Source organism: Rhopalosiphum padi, chromosome 2, assembly GCF_020882245.1.
Source record: "Rhopalosiphum padi isolate XX-2018 chromosome 2, ASM2088224v1, whole genome shotgun sequence".
Taxonomy (NCBI): Eukaryota; Metazoa; Arthropoda; class Insecta; order Hemiptera; family Aphididae; genus Rhopalosiphum; species Rhopalosiphum padi.
The window spans coordinates 33,673,956-33,686,618 of NC_083598.1; the positions used below are offsets into that span (position 1 = coordinate 33,673,956).

The following is a 12,663-nucleotide window of genomic DNA, read 5'->3' on the forward strand; positions in this document are numbered from 1 at the left end:
TTATATTCGTATCTATATCGTGCACGTTTAGTGGTGACCACGGTGGAATATTTAAGTGTTGTTTTTAGCGTTCGGAGGTCGCGAACCGGAGCGCAGAATCGAGAAACTATCCCACGTTCGGGCGGCGTCAAACGCAGAGACCGGCATAGTCAGCTAGTGAATCACAAATCTCCGTAGAGTGTGTAACGGCCGCCGTTGCGGTTGCGATTTTTCGTTCGCTACCGAGTAAAAAAAAAAAAAAAATATTTATAAAAATATTAGTTTTATCGTATCGCCGAGTGCGGGATGCGGGTTAATACCGAAAAATCGAATAATAATTAATATTCCGTGCTTATTTGCATTTCTTGTTTATTTTGTTTTAAATTTAAACAAATTTATTAGTAATGTAATGTTTTTTTTCATCACCGTAGTATTTTTATTAATATTTCGGCATGACGAAATTTCTGTTGAACGTCGTACGTCCGGACTAAAAACAAAATAATAATAAATAAGGATCATACGACATGTGTACAGTGACTGGTGGATTTCTACAGTTAAGCGCTTTGTGCTTTTGGATAATCGCTATAGCCAACTGCCAAGGTAAGATAATAATATACAATTCCGTATTTGTATTAAATTTGATATAATGCAAAGGATATAAAATCATACATTTTTATTGTTGTTCTTTTTATTATGTTTTAGTTTTAAATTTAATTTAATGTTATTCTAAATGAATATAAAACTAGATATAGATAGGTAATACATAGGAAATTTCACTCGTTTTAATGTCTCTTAAAAATAGATTTTAGTTTGTAGATAAGTAAATTCAAACCTTACTCTAATATTATAGCGATTATTAAATCGTCACTAATAATACGTGTACATTTGACAATTCATCATATATATATATAAATATAAATATAATATAAAATATTTCAAAAATTTTGAAAATCATAATACAAATTAATTATGATTAATTTTAGTTATAATAAATAGTAATTGTTTTCATTAGGAATTCCACTCTTAAATTGAAATAAATATACTTACTCTAATCATATTATAAAACAATATATTTTAAATTGATTTATAAAATTAAGACGTGTAATTAATGCATTGTTTTGTAGATAATCGTAACATCAATTTAATGTGTATAGACTTAGTACGCTTGTTAAATTTATAATTATTGTAACAATAACTTTATTTTATATATAATATTAAAAATGTTATAAGGTTTATACATTATATAGGTATATTTAAAAATGGGAATTGTACATTTTGTGATATATTAAATATTTTTCAATTTATTGTATAGAAAAGCAGATGCGGATAATATAAATACACACAGTATATATTTTAGTGAATAGTATTAAAACGCGAGTATTTAGTTTTACATAAGACTGACTGTCTATCATGAATAATACATTATATTATAAATCAAATTAAATTTAAAGGCCACGTAATTAATTCCTATTATAGATGCATCAATGGGTATTATTACAATATAATATTAAATATATAATGTAAAATAGGTTCCTATAAATAATAATTGTTTTAAAATATATTATAAATATAATTAGTAATTGGTTACACAACTTATACAGTTCAGTTTTAAAAATTGCACGTTTTTCTTAAAGTTTGTGGAAAACGACTAGCCTCTGGGCTGTGAGTAGAAACAAATAGTTTGTTGTAGGCAACTCAATATAGTTTCAATAACAATAAAACTTTTACTTAATATATAATATATTTTTAAAAATGTATACAACCCAAGAAGTCCGATAAAAGTTTCTTGTACGTTAATATCTCATTATTATTATTATTATTATTATTATTGTTGCGACTTTTGGTGTTATTTTTTTCTCAGAATGTTGTTTCATTTCTACCATAAATAACATTGTCGTTTTCCGAGTTTCACTACCCCTACTACCACCTTTACCACTACACAACCACACAATACCAAAATGGTATAAAATTAATTTAACCCAGTTCAATAGTTCTACTGTATGGTATGTAAATATTAAATACCCTCAAACCGTAATTCGTAAAATTATTATTTTTTACTGATCATTCTCATTTAACGTTACTTTTGATAAAATCTCATAAATGGTTGGAAGAAAACATCATCGATATTTTATGTTGTCATTTTTATTATTTTATTCCCCTATTCCTAATATTGCATACTCAGCTTTAAATAAAGGATAAAAGAGGAAAGGAACAAGGGGGAACTAAAATGCTTTTCAAGATACCTTTCTATTTAAAATTGGATAATTTCTAAAAAAGTGTAATACTTCAGTTTCTAATCAGTGTTGTCAACATTGGAAAACTTTTTTTTTTTTAATTATTAGTTAAGCATTAAAAAAATAGTATATAAATAGTGACTTTTTTTTTACACATACATTTAATATTATATTTTAATGGGATAACTATGTCCTACACCAGGGAAACCAAACTATCCGTAGACCAAATTTTTCACACAAATCATAATTTTATACTAGGTATTAAATAAATTAACACTATGCAAAAAATATACCAATAATGTATGTAATTTTTTTTCTTTTTATTTCTAATTTGTTGGTGCTCCATTTGGCCCATCCTGTCATATACGTATTTAAGCTTGATAAAAAATTGGATGATTTGAGTTAGGTCTATTTTATGCTACATAATATGCTACATACTAGAAATTAGTATAGTTAAAACACAGTACACCACATGAGATTTTACTTTATTTTAGGTAAATTTTTACGATTTTATGAACATAAATTACTTTGAACTAGTTACATATAAAACTAATTTTTCTATTTAAATTTTGAACATTACAAATTCTAATCAAATTTTTTCGTCAGTAGATATACCTACAACATTGTGTATATTTACAGTTTAACACTTTAAAAATATGAGTGACATTTAATTTATATTTATATGAATTAAAAGTGAAAATCGTGCCATTCATATTTTTATACCTAGCTCCAATCATAAAACATAATATACTATATTATTTTCATTTAAACATATTAAAAGAAACTCAAGCAAATATAAATTAAATATTTTAAAACTTTTAAAAGTTATATATTTAAGAGTTAAGATTTTCATAATAGTGTATTAATTTAAAAATTAATATATAATATAGTTAAGTAATAATTAACTATTTTATAAAATACAAAGTAGTTGTAATTCTTAAAAAAACTGCATATTATGATATTAAAAGAAACCAAAAATAGTTATTAGGTTTTGTATAATATGTATAAAATATATTATTTCAAAATTGTATTACGTCAAATTCGCATAGGTAAATAAAATAAAATTGATTTGAAAAAAAAAAGTGGTTCGATAAGTCAAAATATATGAGATATTTCTATAAGACGCGATACAACTATATTACAAGTAATTTATTAGATGCCACAATCGTCAAAATGTACAATACTCATATTAAAAGATCGTTGGTTAATATAGTCTCGGCAGCTGAGATATTATATCAAGTAACAGTCGTGGATTTATCAGTTGTGTGACTCAAAAAAAAAAAAAATGTAATGGAGAACTGCTGACAACTTTTGAAAGTGTAAGAAATTAACTACCTACTCTAAAAAAAATAATAACTCTTAGATCCATTACATTTGACATTTTGTTTGTTGTTCAAAAATTAAAATAAAAAAAAATAAACATTGTATTTTACGAATACATTATAGTAACTAAATGTATAATGCATATATTGTGATATGTATAGTGTAAAGATGTAATTTTAGTTTAAACGAATAAAAACCATCGAGAAGTAAATATTTATATTCGAAAAATTCTAAGAAAAATTACGAAAATACGAATAAAATGACAATTTATATTATACACAATACACATAATAGCTAATTCAATTTCATGGATATAATTCACTGCAGATTAGTGGGCGTATGTGGGTAATTGCATCATACACGTTCACATTAGGGTGTTAATAAATTTGATGAATATAATATTATATATTCTGAAGTGTTCAACTTGTGTGCTACCGCTGCGATGAGGGTATTGTACAAGATGAGTAGATATAATAGAAAGCGAAGTGTTCTTAAAACTGACCATGACGTCACTATAAACAAATTAAAAATCGTCTAATATTACTTTAGATTACAGTATTTATACCATTATTATTAAATACTGAAAATGAATTAGTCATTTCCAATCAAATAGGTAGTCTGTGTTCACATTTTTCCATTTATAATGAATTATTTAAATGATCATTTTTAAATATTGAAATATAATATTTAAAGAGCATACTTTTTGTTTACAAAGTTTCTTTTAATAAAAAAAAAAAAAAAAAAAAAAAAAAAAAAGAGCATACTTTAAATTTTTCAAATTTCTTTTTCGTACTACTTGAAGAGTGTACTGTGGAAATATGAACTTCTATTTATTTTCAAATAACCCCTTCCTATTTTCTAATGTTCATTATTTAACGAGTATATTTTCTGAAAATGTTGAAATATCAAAATTAAAATGTCTCCTTTTCAAATATAATTTATTTAGTTATCAATTGTTTTGATAATGTCGTTTAATGGGAGTTCGTTGTATGGACGTTTCACTGTGTTTTAAGTCGTTTAATTAATTATATGTACGGCCATTTACCAATCCACATAAGAACTATAGAAAATAAAATATTTGTATAATCAACTCGAATAATTTAATGGTATTCATGTGTACTAAACGTTGCTTTGAAATCGGTAATCGTTATATTGAATAAGCTATATAGTGTATCATGAATGAATCGCGTACATACTACTGTTGCGCTATTAATTATTACACTTCAATGATTGATGTACAGATATTTTGCTCGAAAAACTTAGTTATTCCACAAATTGAAGTTCCAAGTATCCCGGTTATGATTGGCGCCACCCATTTTCGTTCGTAACGTAGGTATTTTATTTATTAACATGAAAGTGATAAATTACTAAATATTTTTCATTTTATTTTTTATTTACAATGTATTAAACAAATTGTTGACCTATTATATATTGCATTTTGCAATCCAACTGCTATTAATAATTATACGTAGGTAGATAATATAATAATTAATAATATTATAAAGACAAATCAACAGTAGAACGGTAATAAATATTCCGATATTCAGAATATTATGAATTTGAAAAAAAAATGAATTAAGATAATATGCGATTTTTAAGTTAATATTCGATATATTTTATTCTGATGCATAAAATATCACTGAAATAATGGGTATTTCTTATTTTAGTTTGAATGCTAGAGCACTTATGAACCTACACGGTGAATGTATATACTATGTATACAGGTTACCCGACTATCATGTATTCACGAAATTGTTCTTCCATAAAAATTTGATTTTTATAATTTTTAATTGTACAAAAAAGGATCCTATTTTCGAATTCTTAGGATTTGTTGTACTAAAGAAGTTTCCTGTGGAAATGTAAACTTCTATTGTTCTAATAAGAACATTCCTTTTCTACTATAAGTTATTTGAACAATAATTTTTCTGAAAATGTTGACATAGTATGTAAATTAAAATTCGAACGAATAGTTTTTAAGTTATTTAACATTATGCACTAAAGATAATAGGTCCATGATAATGGGATTATTATAATATACCAATATTTATAATCGGTAAAAATTGTCCTAATATAAAAAAGACTAAATCCAATACATATTTATTTTATATTTTTAAGGCATTTTATCTTTAGTATAAATATTATTATAACTGATAAACGAGTCGTTCGAATTTTGAATGAGATACGTCAAAATTTACAGTAAAAAAAGGGGGATCCAATTGGAAAAACCTGATGTTTTTATCATCGCTAACCCTTATTGAAGAAGTAGGAATATGTCTAAAGTTTTAAAATATAATTTCTATGTATATTTAAAAATGTCATGAAAAATAATTTGATTAAAACCATTATTTAAGGAGAACTGAGAGTAAACATACTTGATGAATCATTAAATATTATAATCATCAATATTGTGTATTATATTTTATATACATTATATAATATTATCCATTGGTATATATATATATGTATTATATATTATGTATGTACACGCAATATTTTATACTACGTTATGTGCGAACAAAATTGATGTGGAAATATTACGTCAAACACTCAAACGGTTGCTTGCGGTACCTACTGTCTACTAACAGCATACGTTTTAGCTGCGGGGAGATTGCTTTTTCAAGCGTTTTATTTATTTTTTTATGTTTTACGACGGTGGAACGATTTGAGAATCGAGAACTTAGTTTTAAATATTGATAAAAAGCTATATATGTGTATACGTTAAATATAAAATTGTCTCCTATATTTGGTTAAAATGTTCATATAATATATAAATGTCACAGAACTCACGATTATTTAACTTTTTATTCGTACATCTCTAAAATATTTCCAGCTCAACATCATATGCTATAAAAGTATAGTAAGTAATAACTATATGTTTACGTTTTAGTCATGTACAAGACTTGAATAAATAAAATTCATCAGTACATTTATAATTTTAATTTAAATCTGAAAATGTGCATACATGAGTACTTATTTTCAAAAAATAAAATAACACTCACAAACATAAATAATATATGATGCGATAAGATTCCATAGTGTTTAATAATTCCATACGAAGTAATTAATACGTTTGTATACCTACTTTATTTTTCAAATGAATAAAAAAATGTATATATTTACAGGTTGAAATATATTTAAAATATAAATTTTTAAGTATATAAGGTAACTACACATTTGTTGTGATAATCGATGTTTTTGAAAAGGATTGATTTATATAATATTTCAAAGGCCTCGATTTTCACTGAAATTTGGTTGATACCAAGTGCACCATATGATCTTATTGTTATACAATATAATGCATATGTACTCTATAATATTATACCTCTTCGGGTTGTTGATGTGACGCTCAATAGGGATATTCTGTGTTCACTGCATATTTGTATACCTCATATATTATATTTTATTATATATATTATATATATATATATATTTAGTGAGGTACAATAGCTACATCCTACATGCATACTATAAATATTCATGATACTGTTAATTATTATGTAGATCGATAATGAATAATATCTACGGCATTATTAATACAATTAGTCCGTGGCATACCTACTGAACAATAATAATTATACCGTAGTGGAGCGGATTCAAAAAATATGGCCAGACCACATTTGAAAAAATCATGTCCTTAGCTAACTGTTTATAATAAAAAAATAAGGTTTTCATATAAATGCAGTTTATATTGTCACAGGAAACTGCTTAAAATGCATAGAAATGCCAAAAATATTAGAATATGCTCGTTAATACGTATACTTACTAATATAAAAAAAAAATCTAAATTTTAACGAATTTAACATTTGTTACTAAAGAAAAAAACGAGAATGAACATACTTGGGAAATCGTTCTGTACCTATTATACGGTTGCTTATAAGTCATATCATATTAACTTACTATATAGAAAAAAGGCACACAATGAACATGATATTACTATATGGCACTATAACTAGATGAACCATAAACGAATAAATACAATTTATGCTCACTGGTATCCAACCGTTGACATATGCCCGCAGGCGGTAGCAATCTAGTTAAACGTCTAGCTGTGTGTGTTCGGGTGTCATGAAAATCCATAATATTTCGTTTAATATTTTCCGTTTAGTTTAAATTGTTCTCAGCATAAAACCGAATGCAATAATATAATAATAATGACAGTACTTATTACGACTGCAGCTACAGTTATATTTAATTATTTATTTTAAGTTATGCATATATAATGGACAGATACAAACCACGCGATTACTAATTGACGGACTTGTGCCCAAAATAATATTTATTATTTATTATTTATTACGTTGTCGTGAAAAAAAAATAAATACAAATATGCGTCCGCCGCGGCTTCTCGCCGTCATTGTTCGCGTGCCAATTGGTCGGCTGCAAGTCATACTCGGATATTATCACTATATTATAAATTAACACCATAGTATGACAGTTTTTGATACAATATAATAATACAGTTTCACTGTTCGCCGTGTAGTTTAAATCGTTAATAAGTTATATGGACATATTTTTTATAAATTATTACTAGAAACCCGGACAGGTAATTTAGGGGTTAAAAATACTTTAACCGATACAAAGTTATTAACGTTTCATGAATATTATTTTTCAAAAAGACGATAATGGAATCCATTCGATATAGACTTCATGATTTCGAGCGTCGTCCGTTGTTGTCCGGTCAAAATTTATGTTTTGTGAAAAAACACAGACACCAAATGCATAATTTTGAGTGTATAATAAATATCAGATTGAAATGCTAATGCTACCGGTTCGTATACGTACACGCACAGGGCACAGCTGACTCGGATATTCCTGTGATCGGGTAAAGCGCAACACTATTTGTGACCTGAAGTGGCGGTTGATGGAAACAAGCATCCACGATTCATTGTAATGCTTGGAATTTTTACTTACGACTGCTGTGGACCATGCCACGCTAAACATGTTCATTTGAGAGAACTCGTGAGTTATTATGGGCTGTAGTATAATTGCTATCGACTCTAAGAGGATAAAATATTGTTTCGCTGTAACTACGAATCCTTGGAATTGTCAATACGAATCTTGATGAACAAGTGTTTAATCGGAATCATTAGTACTGAACTATCAAGGCATTATAGTCATACGGGCTTACACGAATTGCACTTACGAGAACAAAAACGTTCAAATAACGCAATAACACAGTCGTGGCCAAGTCATGAACCTCAGATATGGGTGAAAGATGACGGTGATGGTATATACAAGGAAACCCCTGGCACAGCATAGTACCAGTGCCACGTTGAGTTTGTGGTACCTTCGCGCTATCAAATATTCCTGTTTACTTAAATTAAATTAATAAACAGTCATTTTAAAATCTAACCTAAAAATATTTGAAATATAATACGGTTAATATGAATTGTATAAAAGCTAATTTGAAGTGAATGTGCAGTCTATTTATAATTATTATTATTATTATTGATTATAAAATAGAATGTTTATCATAAATAACTATAGAAATATTTATGTATTTTTTTTATAAATTAGTTGAATTATACAATATTAAATTAATAATACTAAAATATTTATTTAGCTAATTCAATAACGCAGATAACTACATTTTCAACATTTTTGAAATAATGTCCCCTAAATCGAAAATTGCATTTCTTCGTAGCATAGAAAAAATATTTTGATATATTTTCAAACAAACGATAATACAAACTTTATAACAAATATGAATCGACCAGTTACAAGAAGTTGTATGTATGAAAAAGAACAACAAACAAAAATATGATTAGAACCTACGACGTTTTTAACTTAACTTATTTTTTTACTATAAATTAAATTGATTAATAAACATTTTAAAATTCAAGATTCTTACAATATAATAGATGAATTCATCTAATAATTAAATTACCAATGAAATATTATCAATTTTATGGCTTTTTTTTAGAAAACTGATCAACAGAAATATATATTATATAAAAATATTTTTTTCAACTGGTTTACTCGCATATAATAAAAAACTTTATTTTTACATATTTTAAATCTTTCATGTAATAATAATTGCCATAGCAACCAAAAAGTAAGCAAACAATAATTATTATTAATAAATATACTTGTTGAAAAATATAAAATTACTAAAACTATCTTTAATATTAAAAAAAGTTTTGTATATTCTTTAAATATCTTACATAACGGATATTAAATTGCAAAATACAAAGCAGGAAAATACTCTAGGGGGTCAGTGTGAGCTGATTGGTATATAAATATATATGAATTTATTTTATGATAAATTGAACAAAAATTTGTAAAAGTCACGGGAGGGGGTTGCGCGGCATGGCAATTATTATTAAACCGATATATAAATGTAGAAAATATAATGTGTTAGTATATTATAGTATACAGTAATAATATATTATTGCTATAATGAATCACTAAGGCTTAAGAATAAATCCAGTTGCCGCCGCCGATCGCTCGCTGACCTGTTGTTGACGAGACACTGCTTTTCCAGGTGGTGGTTGGTGGATTTAAGTGAATGCGTGCGGTGACAAACAAGAAGCTTTCTAAACTGCCCCCCCCCCCATCTCTGTCGGATCTGCGATAGTAGTAAAGCCAAATATTACATTATTTCACCATTGTTAACGGAATGAGGAAAAATAAAAATCGCCGTTGCCACGACAACACGATATAATATATAGAGCAGCCAACGCACGGATTGTGTGATTCAACGTGACTCGAGTGTCATAAGCACATAAATAAAATACGGTTCTTCAGGTCTGATACTATTTATCTGCGATGTCCTGGCGGTCGAGGTACTAGCCGTGGGGGGGTGGGGGAGAAGATTTCGTAAGCAATTAATTTCTGCCACCGGACCTGATCCGGCACATGTATCGCGGATTATATCGTGCATGGCGCATGGGCGTTCCATATACTTATAATGACGTGTGGTCCGTCGCATCGTCGCTCGTATTATTTACGTTTTACGTACGATGTATACACTCGTATACTGTGTATAATTGAAGCATTATTATTAAGTTAATAGATTTTATTTAATGTGAGATACTATACACCAATCATTTTTTGGTTTTATAAAAGAAAAAAATATATAAATTATAATTTTGTAATTAACAATAAAATCAAGATAAAACTACTTGAAATAATATATAGTGTATGTCATCGTACAAGTGCAGTATTTCTTGCATTAAAATAATCGAGTACAATATTCTTATTTATTATTTTATACTTCTACTAATTTAACGCTATTCTGTGGCCGTTTTGATGAGTGACGACGTTGAAACAATATCCATATAATTTGATTTGTATGATCGAAAATGTTAAAACAATGATTATCGACCTTTAATTTGAATAAGTACTATACTTCTTGTTTATGATCCTTTTCATACGTCACTTCTTTTTTTTTGTCGACCATAACCCATTTATACATAATAAAATATAACTTATTACATTTTGGTATTAATATCAATAATATCATTGATTATTGCTCATGATTGATAATTTTTATTTTAAATTATGTAATAATTTAAAGTAGATGTACATTGATAGGTGGTAGATAAAATAATTTTAAACGAATGAATTATAAAAATATTTAAATATGTAAAAACCATTTACATTGTAAATTTAAATTAATATATTTTTATTTTGACTTTTATTTCCAATCATACGAATGGAGTTTTTACATTTAAAGTTTTTAGGAGATAAATGAAAACTTAAAGAAAAATTTTCATAGTTGACTAAAACTTAAAAAAAAAAAGAATTTTACAAATGAAATTTTAATATTTTATGTAAAAAGGTTACATTTGTATGTATTATTTTTCAGAACGAACGAAACTTTGCATTTTTTTTTCTCATCACAAATTCACAATGATTGAACAATATTTTCATACTTCACAAAAATCTTGCTAGAACATCAATTTTGTCTGATGATGTTTTACCTATTGTGTAGATACAAGACAGGTTATATTTGTATCATGTAAGTAATACATTTGCACTTGATTCAACTTGAAGTGTAAAGACTGTTTTGATTTAAAAAAAAACTCGAGGTTAGGTATTGAACATGTACGTACGATATTTTTCTTTTTTATAAAATAAAAAGTTTTTACGATCTGTATGATATTACCTTAGCACTTTCCTGTTATCCTAATCTACCTAATTTTACATACTTTAATATATAAAACTAAATTCTATATGATATATATTTTAAGAATACATATAATTGAAAATTAGACTTGGCAGCTGGGCCATCGACTGTATATAATAGTGTATGATATTATGTCGTCCTTTATAAACGAAGCAAATAATTACAAAACTAGGCACATTACCATAATTAATTACACAGCACTAAACTAAAATAATCATATTTTAAGATTAGCTACCTATATATTATATATTGTATGGAAAAACAACAAAAAAATATACATTTTTCAGCTGTAGTTGGTTATTTTTAGTGTACGAATTGGAACCACGTGGAAAACTTTAAAAATATTCTATGTTACTCACTTTTGATTGGGTATTTTAAGCAAATACTAAAGGGTAATTATGTAATTATTTCACCTTCTTTCTAAAATCATAAATCACAAGTATTTATTTGGTTTTGTCAGGACTGAAGATTGTTTTGAAACTTAACACTTTCTGATGTAAAAAAGTTCGAAAGCATTAACAAGTTAATTAATTTTAAATTAATTTTCAAGTATTTGTTTAACGTTAAGTAGCGAATTTTTTAGCAAAATTATTTCTTTAATTGCTAAAAAAATATGACATGATTAAATATTATTGTTGTTGATAGAACCTATAGTTTTAAAATGTATCATAATATATATTATACAGATTTGTATACCTGCATTTTGCTGAACCTATTACATTCACTGTATTTTAATGTTTAAGAATCTTATTGGTTCCTACCTAATATATATTATATAGTATAATATAAATGCAAACTTAATATAACTATAAATTGGTATAACTACAAGTATTATAGTCTAAATTACAGAGTATAATAATATATAAGATTTATTCGAGTAATCAAAGTAAGAAAGTACATAAACAATATTTTTAAATTAGATTTATAATTTTATATTTTGTTACTTCTTTTATCTATTATATTACTATGGAACTCGTAAATAAAAATAAAAATAAT

General features: G+C 26.3%; 1 protein-coding gene across 1 annotated transcript in view; it reads left to right on the forward strand.

Moving 5' to 3' along the window:
• The first annotated feature begins 170 nt into the window (after positions 1–170).
• Positions 171–12,663, forward strand: part of LOC132921736 (inactive tyrosine-protein kinase 7-like) — a 211,806-nt gene continuing 199,313 nt past the window's right edge. The window contains exon 1 of the mRNA XM_060984917.1: positions 171–579. Coding sequence (XP_060840900.1) covers positions 504–579 — 76 coding nt within the window. The 5' untranslated portion in view covers positions 171–503. The remainder of the gene's footprint in view (positions 580–12,663) is intronic.